The 16,213-nt window shown below is 47.3% G+C and overlaps 1 protein-coding gene across 1 annotated transcript; it reads right to left on the reverse strand.

Annotated features, from left to right (window-relative positions):
- Window positions 1-6,056: 6,056 nt before the first annotated feature.
- On the reverse strand, window positions 6,057-15,393 carry KLHL38 (kelch like family member 38). Its single transcript, XM_032758495.1, has 4 exons — window positions 15,178-15,393; window positions 13,166-14,516; window positions 8,548-8,653; window positions 6,057-7,669 (listed from the first exon to the last, which is right to left on the reverse strand). Exons 1-4 carry the CDS (start codon window positions 15,261-15,263, stop codon window positions 7,380-7,382), a joined length of 1,833 nt encoding a protein of 610 aa, XP_032614386.1. The 5' UTR covers window positions 15,264-15,393; the 3' UTR covers window positions 6,057-7,379.
- Window positions 15,394-16,213: the final 820 nt, after the last annotated feature.

The following is a 16,213-nucleotide window of genomic DNA, read 5'->3' on the forward strand; positions in this document are numbered from 1 at the left end:
GCCACCCTTAGAGTCAGGGTAACTGCAAAATCAAAACCTTCTGAAAGGGGCTGTAAGGTGGACCAAGCTGCACGAAGCGGGTCCTCCGGTGTGAAAAGCCATGGCTGCTGCTGTGGAGGGGCTATTCTCGGTCATCTGTTTCAACGGCTGATACTTGGTAAAAGTGGATACTTAGGAATGTTTTGCACTGGGGACATGCAGACTAGGAAGCCATCAGGACAAGGAGAAGGGCCAAAATAGAAAGGAGGAGAAAAGAACCGAGCTGTGTCCATTGCCTACTCTATGGTAGACACTGTACTGTGTCCATTAATGTCCATGATCTTTCTCTCTGTCCTTGAAACAGTCCATCAGGGAGGTAAAAATTCCTTCGCTTTACAGATGTGGAAGCTGCGGTGCAGAGAGGTGAAACCTGTCAACAGTAATACTGCCAGTAAGTGGTAGAACTGCCAAACTCGAATTGAGCCCAGGTCTCTTTTGCTCCCAAGTTTGTGTTCTCTGCAGTACAACATGCTGCTTCTGCCAATAAGCGATTATTGGGAAGGGAAATTGGGGTACCTCGGCTGAAAAAGGCTTTAATGTCTCCCAAGTCCAGGGGACTGGAGGAGGAATTCTCTGAAAAATGATCTAAGAAGATAGCACCTTGGCAGAGATCTGGGGATCCTGATCATCCGAAGGCCATCTGCTCTATGCTTTCAGCTGGTCTTGAATAAGGTTCTCTGGGTAAAAATCCATATTATTTTCTTCCTGTCATATTTTACTACTCTAGGCTATGTTTTTCATTGTTCTCAGATAGAACTGCAATTTTTTTTTTTTTTTTTTTTGAGACAGGGTCTCTCTCTGTTGCCCAGGCTGGAGTGCAGAGGTGCGATCACAGTACCCTCGACCTCCCGGGCTCAGCTGATCCTCCCATCTCAGCCTCCAGAGTAACTGGGACTACAGGTCCCACCACCAGGCCTGGCTAATTTTTGTGTCTTTTTTGTAGAGATGGGGTTTCACCACGTTGCCCAGGCTGGTCTTGAACTCCTGGGCTCAAGTGATCCACCCACCTCGGCCTCCCAAAGTGCTAGGATTATATAGGCGGGAGCCACTGCGCCTGGCCTTGCAATCATTTTTAAAGGTTAGACACCATCTACGTTTCTATCTGATTTAAACCCCCAGTTTGTTTGATAATTTAGCCCTTGTTTTCACCCCTTAGCAGCCTGGACACCCCGATGATGTTTGGGGCTCATTCACTCATGCATCCATTCCTTCATCCTACAAGCATGTGAGCATCATCTGCCAAACACTGACTGAGCTTGGCCTGGGAGTTCAAATGGCACCAAGCCTCTGTCCTTGCCCCCTTTAAGAGCTCCCACTCCAGACTGATTCAGTAAGTCCCTATTGTGCTTCAATGTGACAGAGGCTAGAATCAAGGGAGGGATCCTGGGTAGAAAGTTAGGAGAAGGCTCCACAGAGGAGGTGAGAGTCAAGTAGGAGTTCACTAGGAAGGGTAGGGAAACGCATCATAGCAGAGGGACTAACATGTGCAAAGGCACAGAGGCATGATGTGCGTGGCTTACTGGGGCTAGGGGAGGACCCAGACATCCTGGGCAGGATGATGTGTTGGAGTAAAACCAGTCACAGTCCTTGTCCTATGAGACATGACAGGCTTTTGTTATAGGTGGGAAAGGTAAATTCAGCCTATGCTGGGACTTTGGTTTTAAGACGTAGATACTTGGGCCTTTGTGTTGTTACCAGAAAGAGTGGATACTGAAGAGGTTGAGGCAGGATCATAGGATGGGGCCACCTGGAGGGGGACTGGAGGTTCCAGGCTGGGAGGGTTTACCCTAGGAGCCACCACTGCTTATGGGCAGAGTATCAGGAGGGTCTCAAAGGGCAGAGTATCAGGAAGTGTCTCAGAGAGAGAAGCCAGGATTCCAGTGACTCTGTCCTGCTGGGGCCATGTCCTTCTGCCAGGGGATGGCCCGATGCAGTAACTAGCTGGTCATGCCCTGGCCAGTGTGTGGTCTGAGGGAGGCCTCAGCACAGCCAGGCCTTCTTTTAAGATGCTGGCTAGGAGTCAGGTGGGTTGTGCGGTGCTGAATGCCACAGTCTCCCCAGGTCCTGCTCCCCACTGCCCCATCTCCTTGCTTCAGTTCCTTCCTGCCATCGCTATTTTCTCTGCTGGCTCCTTCTCCTCTGCTCACTGCTTTGCATTGGCACGGGGTGTTTAATCTTTGTGTTTTCTTGCTGAGCCCTTGCTCTACTTCAATTTCTCTCTCTTCCCTCATTGCCTGTTGAGATGATTAGCCAGGCTGTTTGACATTTTTCACTTAGAGCGTTTCAGTTTAACGGCTGCTGGCTAAATATATTTTGACCTCAGCCATGGACTGTGACTCTCTCCCCAGCCAGTGAGGCCAACGAAGCCTTGTGCCAAAACCATCTCTCTTTCTTTCTGGGCTGAGATTGTCCTTGGCAGGTTGGAGAGGAGCCCTCATATTCTGCAGATTATTTCGAAACCTAATTCAGATAATGGGTTTGGCTGCTCGGATGTCCAGGTGTGTGGATTCGTTGGCCATGCAGGCATCTTCTTTGACACACAAAGCTGGCCTGTGATGTGTCTGGCCCTACTGCTATCTTTCTTTATAAATCCCAGGAGGCAATTTATGTAGTTCTTTTGTAAGAACTACAAAAGAACCCCAGGGTGACTTGGACAACCTGTAAGTAGCCACAGACTCTGATACCTTATTAAATATTGGACTGAGATGAAAGGAAAAGACAGTCAAGGGATTAGCAAGCCTCCAACAGAAGGATGTTTGGAGGCCACAGAAGGCGTTTATAGACAAGACTCCCACTTCTAATTCCAGGCAGATAGGGTGCCCTGGATAAAGCTCTTTGCCCACCAGGCTTGACCCAGGTGGGCCATGTGATTTTATGCCCCACCCAGACTTGCCAAGCTCAGTTCAGGGTGGGTCAGGGGGAAAGAAAGAGGGAAGGACAGAATGACTCCGAGCAGAGGATCTGGGGCACGGGAACTAGTGCCTCAACACATTTACCTCTGAATTTGTGATGGAGATCTCAGAGACGATGTAGATCCAGCCTCTTCATTCATTTACTAATTCACTAATTCATTTATCATGTGTTTATGGAAGATCTATAATGTATGTGGCAGACACTGAGGCCAGCCCTGGGAATGCAGAGATGAACAGGACAGAATAAGAAGTCTAGAGAGGAAGACAGAGATCAAATAATTACAAATAGGATAAGAGTCTCAAAGGAGAAGAATAGGGGGCCGGGTATGGTGGCTCATGCCTGTAATCCAAGCACTTTGGGAGGCCGAGGTGGGTGGCTCACCTGAGAACAATAGTTTGAGACCAGCCTGACCAACATGGTGAAACCCTGTCTCTACTAAAAATGCAAAATTAGCCGGGCATGGTGGCGCACGCCTGTAATCTCAGCTACTTGGGAGGCTAAGGCAGGAGAATTGCTTGGACCCAGGAGGTGGAGTTTGCAGTGAGCTGAGATCGCACTATTGCACTCCAGCCTGAGCAACAAGAGTGAAACCCTGTCTCAAAAAACAAAAAACACCAACAAAAACAGCAACAACAAGAAAAACAAAAGGGGGAATGATAGGGGTATTTAATAGGAGAGCTGACCCAAACTGGAGTGGGGGAAGCATGGAAGACACACTTGATGCTGTGGCTCTTAATCTGGTGTGTAAGGTGTAAGTCAAAATTATGTAGGGTGAAGAGGTAAGAGAGGTGTGTATCAGGTAGTGGCAACTGCACATGCAAAGGCCCTGAGGAAAGAGAGGAGAGTGGGCCTGAGACAACTTCAAGGAGTGAGGGTGGCAAAAGATGAGGCCAGAGAGATAGGTGGGTGCTGGATTAGGGAATGAACTAGAAGCTACATAAAAGATTGGGAGCTTTATGCAAAGGTCTCTGGGAAGCCATGGAATCATTTTAAGCATGGGCGTAACATGATCAGGTCTGTGTTTTAAAAAGATCACTCTGGCCGGGCGCGGTGGCTCACGCCTGTAATCCCAGCACTTTGGGAGGCCGAGATCACGAGGTCAGGAGATCGAGACCATCCTGGCTAACACGGTGAAACATCGTCTCTAATAAAAATACAGAAAATTAGCCGGGCATGGTGGCAGGCACCTGTAGTCCCAGCTACTCGGGAGGCTGAGGCAGGAGAATGGCGTGAACCCAGGAGGCAGAGCTTGCAGTGAGCCGAGATCGCGCCACTGCAGTCCAGCTTGGGCGACAGAGCGAGACTCCATCTCAAAAAAAAAAAAAGATCACTCTGACTGTTGCTAAGGAAGGCTCAGGGGGCAGTAGCGGAAGGAGGGGGCACATTTTGGAGGCTGATCAGATGAGGATGGCTTGAGTTGGGGAAGCACCAGTGAAGATGGAGAAGCTGGAGGTGTTTGTGATCTATTTCCCAGGGGTGTTGCAGACAGGACCTGTTGATGGATTACGTGAAGAGTGGGTGGTCAGGGAAGGAAGGCATCTTTGAGCAGAGACCTGGGGGGATTGAGGGAGTGAACCATGTGGGTATGATGTGTGGGGCAAATGTTTTCATGGGGAAGGCACAGCAAGTGTGAAAACAGAAAAAGGGGATGTGTTAGTCCATTTTCTGCTGCTATGAAGGAATACTTGAGGCTGGGTATTTAATAAAGAAAACAGGTTTATTTGGTTCATCGTTCTGCAGGCTGTCCAAGAAACATGGCACCAGCATCTGCTTTTGGTGAGGGCTTCAGGCTGCTTCCACTCATGGTAGAGGGGAAGGAGAGCATATTAGTCCGTTTTCATGCTGCTGATAAAGACATACCCAAGACTGGGGAATTTACAAAGAAAAAAACGTTTAGTGGACTCGAAGTTCCACATGGCTGGGGAGGCCTCACAATCAGGGTGGAAAGTAAAAGGCACGTCTTACATGGTGGCAGACAAGAGAGAATGAGAGCCAAGTGAAAACGGAAACCCCTTATAAAGCCTTCAGATCTCGTGAGACTTATTCACTATCATGAGAACAGTATGGGGGAACCACCCCCATGATTCAATTATCTCCCACCGGGGTCCTCTCATATTATGGGTGCTACAATTCAAGATGAGATTTGGGTAGGGACACAGCCAACTCATATTAGAGAGCCAGCATTTCACATGAGAGGGAGCAAAAGAGAGGGGAAGGGTGCAATGCCCTTTTAAACAATCAACTGTCCTGTGAATTAATAGAGGTGGGACTGAGAGCCTGAATAGAGGGGGTTTAAAGAGACTAGGTTGGAACAAGATGCCAGCCAGCAGCTACGGGAACAGTGTCCAGGCTGAGAAGCAGGGCTGGCGATCCAAGCAGGGTCTCTGAACCACAGCCAAGAGATCTGGGGAGCAGAGCGGAACTTCAGACCCCAGCAGGAGAATCTGAAGTACAAAAAAGACAACTTAGAAAGAAGGAAAAGTCTAGAACATGAACCTGGAGAGCCAGATGGGGAGGAAGGCTACAGCTTGGAGTGAACTCTGGTGCCAGGCTCAGGGCAGCAAGACTGATGGCAGATGCTTCCGTTAGTGGGGAGAGGACTTAGCCTACATCGCTAGGCTCAGATGGGCTGACCATGACAGGAGGGGAATGAAACCAGCCATGCGGGTCTTCCGTGCTCACAGCTGAGCAGGGCAGTGGTTCTCAACCCTGACTATACATATCAATCATCTGGGAAGCTTTTCAAAAAATACAGTGTTCTGGTCTCCCCCCTCAAAGCATCCCTATTCATTTTTCTCGAATGGAGCTGGCCCCATTTTCAAACATCTTCCCAGATGACTGTGTTGTGCAGGCTGTGCTGAGAACTGCTATTCTCCACTTCAGCTTATTCCTGTGTTTGGGACTGAGCCAGCGTGGGAGGCACCTCGAGATAACGGGAGCTATAGAGATAGTCAGCCCTGGCATCTGAGGGCAATGACTGCTGTAAGCACTGAAGGAATTTGTTGACTTTCCCCAGAAGAGCAATCCTTATAACACTGACCAAAATGAACATCCTGATTAATTATGCAGGTTTATAGCTCCCCAGAGGCTGCAGAAAAACATCATTTGGCACCAGAAACAAACTTTATTCTGGCAGGGCAGGATAATTTTACAAACATTAGGTATTGAATTGTGCATACGTCTCTGGAATTTCAATGTACTACATCCATAGAATGCAGAAAAGCAAGGTCAGGACCAATTTCTCACGCTGCCACCTGGACCAAGCAGTTCCAGGAATCCTCTGGGGTCTCTCAGCCCTCTTGTTCCAGATTTCAGTGGTGTCCTGGGCAGATGTGGTTTTTGTTTGGACTTCTCTCTTTGGGGAAATGCTTCTAACCCATTACATGCAGTTTGGATAGGCTGTCAGTGACAACAGGTAACCCCACCTCTGTCTGTGGGGATGTGGTCCAGGACTAGCCAGTCCTGGAAACAGTGATTGGTTCAAGAGGGAGACATGAAATTCAAAAAAGGCCCATATGCATTGTTTTTTAGGTTTAATGTATGGATAATGGCAAAGTTCTCTCCTGTATATATAAAGCTGGAAAATGAGTCTGGGTTTATCATTTGTCATTGTCTACACACTGTGTGGGTAAATGAAGAAGATTGCTAGAGAGAGAGGAAAACCTAGGGAGAAGAGAGAGGAAGAGAGTGGGGAGACTGAGAGAGAGAGAGAGAGGGGCAGAGAGAGCCAGAGAGACAGAGAAGAGAGAGAAGCAGAGAGGGGGAGACAGACAGACTCACAGAGAGAGAAGAGAGACAGAGAAACTGAGACAGAAAGGAGACAGGCCAGGCGCAATGGCTCGCACCTGTAATCTCAGCATTTGGGAGGCTGAGGCCGGCGGATCACTTGAGACCAGGATTTCGTAACCAGCCTGGCCAACACAGTGAAACCCTGTCTTTACTAAAACGCAAAAATTAGCTGGACTTGATGGCACATGCCTATAATCCCAGCTACTCAGGAGGCTAAGGCGTGAGAATTACTTGAACCTGGGAGGTGGGGGTTTCAGTGAGCCGAGATAGCGCCACTGCACTCCAGCCTGGGCTACAGAATGAAACTCCATCTCAAAAAACAAAAAACAAAAAAACAAAAAACAAAAAAAAAGGGAGAGAGAGAGAGACAGAGACAGAGACAGACAGAGATAGGGGAGACAGAGAAAGAAAGAAGGGGGAGAGACAGAGACAGACTGAGGTGGAGGAGAGAGAGAAAGAGGCAGAGAAGGAGAGAGGGAGTTCTGGCAATGCAATGCCTAGTTCCAGGCCTCCCGACTCTGGTACCTTAGTCTTGTGAGCTCTCCCTGCAGCTTTTAAGGGTTAAGCCCTTTGGAACCAGGTTTGTGTCCCTGGCAACAGAAGGCATTTTGACTAGGGCAGAAGGTTTCTTGTCGACCTCATGGGAGGGCAGACGTGCCGGGTATGCACTGGAGAGTGAGGCAGGCGTGGTCAAAGAGCTTGTGTGGCAGCTGTCCCTGGGATGTCCAGGTGTCCGTCTCGGGGTCGTAGCAATCAAAGGAGGCGGAGTCCTCAATGTTGCAGTCCGTGGTCAGCCGCCGCCCGCCAGTCACGTAGAGTTTGTTTCCCATCACCGTGGCACCGTGGTGCATCCTCCGGTCTTTCATGTCCGCACATTTGACAAATTTGTTGGATTGAGGGTCATAAGCAAGAATCCTCCTTGTGTAACCTGAAAACCAAATGACACATGGGCAAGCTCAGCGTTGCTCATCTGGGACTGGAAGTCAGCAGTCCTGGGACGCGTCTGACTCCTGCCACTGCCTGAGGCTGAGGCTGAGGGTCTGAACTAGGGCGTGGGATGTTGAGCTAACCTGCCAAGGCCTGCTTTGTGGCAGAGTGGGGGCTGGCACGCAGATCTGTCTGACTCTGACCTTCACCCCAAGTTAAGGCAGCATATAAGCCATTCTTAGATTGAGAGCGGCCTCCTGATTCCTGTAACTTTCTCAGCCTCGTTGGCCTCTTCCTCTCAAATGCCCACTCAAGAACTATGACAATCCTTTGGAAACTCAGAAGTGGGTTCCCCACAGCAGCCCTATCTGGTAGTTACTTTTAGGATGCTCATTTTATGGATGGACAAACTGAGGCACAGAAAGATGTTTAACTTGCTTAAAAGTATATAGCCAGTTAGTGACAGAGCCAGGATTTGAGCCCGGGTCTATCTGACCCCAATACCAGTCCTCTTAACCATGACACTATGATTTGATTACAGAGAAACAAACTATTAGTAGCTAATATTGTAAGCAGAAGCAAACATTTTTTATTTACCATGTATCTGGGATAGTGCTAAGTGCTTTAGATACACAAGTACATTAATTATCACAACAGCTCTGTGAGATAGGTATTATTTCATCCCTTGTTTACAGATAAAGACAGGGAAAAACTTCTGCACGAGGAAAGAGTTTTGTCAGATTCTCCACACCCTTCTGGTTGGTTGGATGTGCTTTTGAAAAGACAGTCTTGTAGAATAACATCTGTCTATGAGTGACCTTTTTTCCACAGAAGGTGCCAAGTTTGTGTCACGCCCAGTGATCCTCTGTTCAGACTCACCTCCCACAATGACAATCCGCTCCCCAAGCACCACTGCAGGGGCACACACGTTCTTGATCATTCTCGTCTCCATTTTGAACCATGAGTTTCTGGAAATGTGATAAACCTGAGGGAGAGAGAGAATCATGGCATTTCATTTTAAAGTGAAATATTCCTAAAAAAAGACGGAAGTAGTAATTAAGAGAGTGAACTAGGAGTGAGATTTTTCTTCCTACTTTTTTCCAGTTTTAAAAATGTAGCTATTGTTAATAAACAAAACAGTATTGAAAAACAGGAAGGATTGTATTATTAAAAATTGATCTTATTGTGACCCCAGGAACTCAGTGGCTGTAATTCTATGGAATAGACCAAGAGTTTTGCATTGTAATATGTGTTTTACTTACCTTGCTTGCAACATGTTTTTCTTTTAATGAGAAATGAAGAAACTTAGGTATTCAGAAAACCAATGATTTTCCAATCATTTTTTATTTCTAGCTCATGTTTAAATTTCTAAATGTTCTGGTTTATCCAAGAAGGTCATAGAGCCAAGAATAAATCTGAGGCTAAGTGAGGAAGGCTTTTGAACAGTTCATGCCTGAAAGTCATTACAGTCCTAGAAAAATGCAGCATGAGAAAGGGGAGAAAGACCAAAGCGAAGGGAGCAGGCTCTTTTGCCATGCTTTGAAACAGTGTATCAAATCAACACCCCCAAAACATGTTCTCCTGTGAGTGTCCTCAGTGTTAAATCTAAATATCAAATGTAAATTCGTTCATTATGGGCAAAATTTAGCACAAGAGATATAGGATGAATTTCATATAAGCAAAGAAGGAACAAGAACATTTATCTACAGAGGAAAATGGCATAGTATTCTTTGCTAGAAAATCTTTTCCTATAAAATAAAATTATGAGGCCGGGTGTGGTGGCTCACGCCTGTAATCTCAGCACTTTGGGAGGCCAAGGTGGGTGGATCACGGAGGTCAGGAGTTTGAGACCAGTCTGGCTAACGTGGTGAAACCCCATCTCTACTAAAAATACAAAAAAAAAATTAGCTGTGTGTGGTGGTGCATGCCTGTAGTTCCAGCTACTCAGGAGGCTGAGGTGGGAGGATCACTAAAGCCCTGGAGGTGGAGGTTGCAGTGAGTTCAGATCGCACCACTGCACTCTAGCCTGGGTGACAGAGCCAAACTCCTTTTCAAAAAATAAAATAAAATAAAGTAAGATTACCAGCATTATTAAAGATGTCTAAAAAATCAGTTTACTAAATTTGATCTTCATAACCATCCTATGAGGTAGGTATTATTATTTCTTCCATCTTTCAGTTTAGACCATTGAGGCTCTGAGAGGTCAAATGACATGCCCAGGGTCATACAACTACAGTGAGTGGGAGAGCTGGTCTGACCAAGCTCAGAGTCCATGCTCTTCACCACCACACTCATGGCTCTGCCTGGAGCCATGAAACTGTGGCCTTTGCTGATGAAGGCTTTTGAGACTGGAGACCTCGTGAGGTCTCTGTCTGTCCTTCAAGAAGTCAGTGAATCCTGGAAGAGGCCAAGTGCTAGAGGAAGGGAAGGTCACAATGGCTGTTTCATCGGAAAATATGTAAGTGACAAACTCTCTAGAAAGTGGGATCCTTGGAAGAAAAGCAAACACTGGTTGCATTTTACTTGAATGAATAATTGCCTCCTGGCCTTTCTGTTCTCCTTCAGCTTTGGGTATGGCTTTAAAAATAGATTAAACATTTGCTCACTATGCTCATAATACCCCAAAGAGGCTGGGGCAAGGATAACAAAGGATGATCTTTGACCAGTGAAGGAAGCGATATTTTGTTATGGTAAAGGATTTGCTTAATCCCATCCAGAAACAGGTAGAGAGAAGGCCAGGTGGAAAGGTACAGGTACAGTGCAATTTGCATCATAACACCATGGCAGCGTAGTTCTGAAAAGAACGCATACACACAGATGAACAAGCCTATGAAGAAAACTCTCAACCGGTGCCTGAAAATCCAACCTGCTCCATCAAGCGACTCCAGGCATTCATTTTAAACTATATTCGAACGAGTAGAATGTCTATTTCAAAGCTAGTGCAAAGTAGATAAGAAAAGCATCCAAATGAATACTTTTCCCCTTCTCTCTCTTCTTAATCCTGAAATGCAAAAGGATCCCTCAGAGGTTTAATATTTTCTTGGCTTGGCAATGTCTTGTTTGATGGTACTATACATTTCTTGATATGCTAGCTTGAAGCTTAAACTTTGTGCTTTATTCTCAGAAGGTCAATGGCTGTTTTGCAATGTGAAATAATGAGCGTATTTGTGGACTCTGTTTTGAAAAATAGAAAAGAAGGAGGGGCTCCAGCTTGACATGGAAGCACTTTGTTACCTGTATGGTGTGGTCAGGGCCTGGAGGGGAGCAGAATGTCTACTCCAGTTCAAGTAGAGGAGTGGGATTTAGAACAGTGATTCTAGAAAGACTCGGAATCTGCCTGGATGGTCAGGGAGGAGCTGAAAATAATGGCTGGAGAAGTGAAGGCAAGAAAAAAATCTTCACTGGAACTGACCGAGCCCAAGCCATCAGCACCCTTGCCTGGAACTCTAGAAGAGTCTCCCAGTTCTCCCCTTTGTCCACTCAGGCCCCCTCCAATCCAGATGGAACTTCTAAAAATGTGAATTGTGTTTTACCTCGTCCACCTTTCTTGAAAGCCTTCAATGAAGTTCTGTTCCTCTCAGGCTAATCCCAATTCCTTGACAAGGCCTAGAAAGCCCAGCCAGGCCAGCCTCATCTCCACAAATATCCATCCCTCAAGAAGGTTCCAGGATTTTTCTAGGAGGGGCTCACGGGCTGCGATGTGGGTGGAGGAGGTTGCTCCCGGTAGCCTGAGAAGGGGGCTGATGGAGATCACATGAGGACTGACACCCGCCCCTAGCCACCCCTCAGCACACTGCCCTTCTCCTCTTTGCTCTGTCTTGCAACTTCATTGTCCTGCTTTCGGCTGCCCAAGGCCATGGGCTGCACCTGTTTGTGCTTCAGAGCCTTCTTATGAGCTGCTCCCTTACCCAGGACCACTCCCCCTCCCTCAAGAGAGAACTCTGATTCCGGCTTCAGGAGGTGCAGGAGCTTCCTGCATCTCTCTCTAAGTCGGATCTTCCCTTACGTGCTTTCTTAGCACCCACCCCACCCCTCTCCCTCCTCTTTTATTCTCCATCCCCATCTTCCTCTCTTCTCTCCTGCCTCTCTGCTCAAGTCCTCTTCAGCCAACTTCACAGGGTTTGCTCCAACATTCCCTTAACCCTGGCACTCTCTCTGATTCTCTCTAGACCAGCGGTGTCCAGTCTTTTGGCTTCCCTGGGCCACATTGGGAGAAGAGTTGTCTTGGGTCACATACAAAGCACACTAACACTAATGATAGCTGATGAGCTAAAAGATTCGCAAAAAAAAATCTCATCATGTTTTAAAGTTTATGAATTTGTGTTGGGCCGCATTCAAAGCTGTCTTGGGCTGCATGCGTGTTGGGCAAGCTTGCTCTAGACTGGTTTAGAGCACCCCTCTCTTCAGCATCTGAATTGCGACTGAGGGTTATGTGTAAATTGCTGGGTCTCCAGGCCCTTCACAGTGGTTGGTGTTCAACATAACTCTCATAAATGAGCAAAGTACATCTCGTGGGTGCTTCTGATTATCTGTAAAGGCAGGCTCAATATTCACGTTCTGCAGAGCTTACCAGGAACTTGCATAAAGTTGGAAAACACATAATATTCTGAAATGTGGCCTTTATTGATCATACTTCTCAGACAGCTTGTTAGTGAAATTAATGTCTGCCAATCATTAAAAATAGGGGTTTCCCAACCTGGCTACACCTTAGAGTGTCCTGGGGACTTTTGTAAACCATACATTTTAGGATCTCACATAAAGATATTTTGATTCAGTGATGTGAGGTCAGGTTCCAGGGCATTTGGTCACAGAGGTGTGGACCAAGGCTTGGGAATCTTCTTTTAAGGCCTTACTGACTTGAGTTAGAAGCATCTGCTAAATTCCTAAGGGACTTCACTATCTGACATTGAATACGCTCTATAATAACTTGAATTTTTAGATATATATTTTTCTCATCAAATGAAGATAAACTCTGTGCATAGGGATGGTATTTGATATCCTTTGTATGTATTATTCTTGCACAAAAAGAATTCATAAATTGAAAAATATCTTGCTGAAAATCCTTCTTCCCTCCCTCCCTTCCTCTCTTCCTTCCTTGCAAATGACAAGTGTTTGTATATGTGTACACAAGTGCACGTGTGTGCATATATGCATGTATGTATTTGTGTTTGTGCATATGTATAAATGTGTGTATGTATGTGTAGATATATGTACATGTGTGTACGTATGCATGAATTGTATATGTGTATGCATGTGCACATGTATGCATGATGGTATGTGCATATATGTATGCATAATGTGTATGCATGTATGCATGAATATACATTTCTGCATATATGTGTGCATGCATGTATGCATATGTGCATTTGTGTATATGTGTGCATATGTGTGTTTGTTGGTATGTATGTATGCATGTGCATGTGTGTGCATGCAGGTGTGGGTGTGTCCATGCACACATACTCATGCAGTTACGTGATGGGAAGAACCGGCCATTTACCTGGATAAGGCGCACAGGGTTCTGCATGATGTCCTCTCCTCCAAAGAGATAGAGTCTTTGGTCTTTCACGGCGACTGCAGGGTGGAGCACCCCCACGGGCATGTTGGCCATACTCTCCCAGACATTGCAGATGCTGTCATACCTTTCCATGGAGCCCATGAGCTCCTGCCCTTCTCCAATCCCACCGATGGAGAAGATGAAGTTCTTATGGGCAGTGCTTCTGTGGGAGTAGCGGGCCACCAGCATGGGCTCCCCCAGCCTCCACTGATTGAGTTTCAGGGAGAAGATGTAGACATTGTGACTGACCAGGCTTCTCCCTGAGCTGACAGCCATGCCCCCCAGCACATAGACGCTGCGGTGCAAGGTGACGGCAGAGGCCTTGTACAGCCGTGTCGGGAGTTTGGCAAGGCTCTGCCATTGGCCGGTCTGTTTGCTGTACAGTAGGACGTCCCTGGTGGTCTGCTGGCTGTCCTTCCTTCCGCCCAAGAGGATGAGGAAATCTTGGTAAGAGTTTCTTGGAGGGACATGCAACAGGAGTTTGCAGTCTGGGGCGCTGGTGCCACACAAAGAGAACATCTGTCTCTTGGCGGTCTCCAAGATGATCTGGCATGCAGGCGAGGACTGCAGGAGGGCATCGTTGGCAATGAAGTGGTGGAAGAAGGCCGGGTGGATGTACTGCAGCCTGACCTGCTTGAACAGTTCCTGCATGTATCGCTTCCGGGCCTGGAGGTCATGCTTGATCCAAACCATGAGGACCTCAAACACCTTTTCCTCCTCCCCACAGAGCCCATCATCTCCGAGATAGTCTCTCAACTCCAAGGCGCAGAGCTCCTTCAGGTCGGCCGACGCGGCCACCTCTGGGAAGGATGTCAGTGCCACCTCCCTGGCTTTCTTCTTTAGGGTCTCACAGCTTAAGATTTCTGAGAGTCTGATCATGCCCAGGCAGTTGCTGGGGGCCAGCTGGCTCTGCAAGTATGAGGAGCAGGCCTCAAACAGCTTGGGGAACTGCAGCATGGAGGCGGCCTCCATCATGGGGAGGACATTGTCAGCGGCGATGCGTGCCTCCCCCGTGTACACGTAGCAGACGATCTGGTCCAGGGTTGGGGGATCAATGCCTTTCAGCTGCACTTTGGCTTCACTCTTCTCCCGGAAGCTGCTGCAGAACATAGCCCTGAAGTAGGGGCTGCTAGAGGCCAGCACATTGCGGTGGCAGGGGATCTCCCGGGCACCGGCACAGATGCTCACATCAGTCAGGATCCTGCTTTGCCTTAAACTGTTGAGCTGCCTCAACAAGTCAGAAGAGAAGTCATGGTCTCTGAAGAGCAGCCCATCTGGTGACTCCTCGTCCATCCTACAAAGAGGGAAGGAAGCCCCCAGAGTCAGCAAGAGTCAAGTCTTTCTCAGCTGCATGTGCTGGAGGGTTCAGCTGCGGGGACTCCAAGACCAGTGCTCCTATTCCATTCCCCATGATGTTTGTGGATGTCACCATGGATATTGTGTAGGGGAGGTTGGAAAGGAAGGCCACATACATCTCAGACCCGAGCGAGCCCTTTCGGGTTATGGTTATTTTCAAAAGTAATAGGCAAATAGTATCTTCAGTTAATCTGAGAGAAACAACCAAACAAATAAACTAAAGTTGTTGGAAGTTACTCTGTTATCAGAAGCTGAAATGTTAGTCTGAAGCAAGATAACAGTCCATGCATTTGACCAGCAGAAGTTCATGAGCCTTTTTCCAGATCGATGGCATATCTGTTATTGAGTAACAGATGTCTAAACATCTCTTTCTGGGTGTCAATCATTCTCCAAGGATGATACTCTGGAGGTGTGGTCCTCTGGTCACTGGACAGAAATGAGGGAAGAAAATGGACCTTTGATACATATATTTAAATATGATTCATTGAGTCTTGTTTTAAAGATGGAATAAATAAAAGGAAAGACCAAACAATCCGCTGGTTTATTGGCTGACACCTGGCTGTCTACTTGCAGAAGAAATAAGCATGAGGGACACTTACCTTGTTTTGCTGCAGTGACATCCACTGATGTCTGGTCTGACTTGTCCCCCCGGAGAGTTTTTACCTCTAGCTCCGAGGGAAACCATAAACCCCAGGCCTTTCTTTCAGTTGGCAAATGATTTGTCCTGGGAGATTTCTGGATTTGTTTATGCTGAAGGCACTTTCATAGTTTTCTAGAGCTTTGTGCAAGGACTGCTGGGCAGGGAGACAGTGTATACATTCCAGGGCTAAGAATAGTTGCATATGTACTTTCCACTGTTATGACATGTGACTTTCCAGTTGCCTTTTGCAGCAACCCGAGGGTCTGCAGGGCCCGCGCATGCCCACATGCCTTGTTTCCTTGGCAAGTGTTTACATCGGCAAAAATAGATCGGGAGGAGCGGCTTCTCTTAGAGAAGACTTCGCTGTCTGCTTGGAACCATCCCGAGTCCCCTGTCCTAAAAGTGCCTGAGAATTCTAGCTGTCTGTAAACAGGTTGCTGTGACCTGTGGAGAGTCACTGAAGATGGTTCTGGGCCACAGTGAAGGTGGCAGGTGGTCACAAGGGAAGCTGGAACATGAGCCTGTGGGTGCTATTCAATGGATCTCTATTTCCCACCATCTGCCTGGCAGGATCTCTGGGGAGAGCTGTGATTTCCTCCTCCAGGATCCTAGGTGACGAAATCCATGACAAAAGTTTTTGTTGTTGTTGTTGAGCACCCCAGGGTTTCCAGACTCCTAAAGACCCAAACCTTTGTGAGGTCTCCTTACTCAGGAGCCTCTGATTGACAGTGGCAAGGCTGAGCTCCTCCTGTCACGTCTGCCTCTCCCAGACACGTGCTGATTGCTCTTCAGCTGGCTTTTTATAGTTCAGACTTCCTTTTCTGTCTTACTTTTCCATTTTGTCTTGTCTGGCAGCTTGAGCTAGAGGCAGGAGGCAAGGCATATTGCTTTAGGGAGAGAGAGAAAGAAGATGAAGGAGGATAAGGAGGAAGAAGAAGCAGGGACAGAGGGAGGGAGAGAGAAGAGAGGAGGAAGAAGAGGAGGAGGAAGAGGAG

The sequence above is a fragment of the Hylobates moloch genome, unplaced genomic scaffold, assembly GCF_009828535.3.
Source record: "Hylobates moloch isolate HMO894 unplaced genomic scaffold, HMol_V3 SCAFFOLD_9, whole genome shotgun sequence".
In the NCBI taxonomy this organism is placed as follows: Eukaryota; Metazoa; Chordata; class Mammalia; order Primates; family Hylobatidae; genus Hylobates; species Hylobates moloch.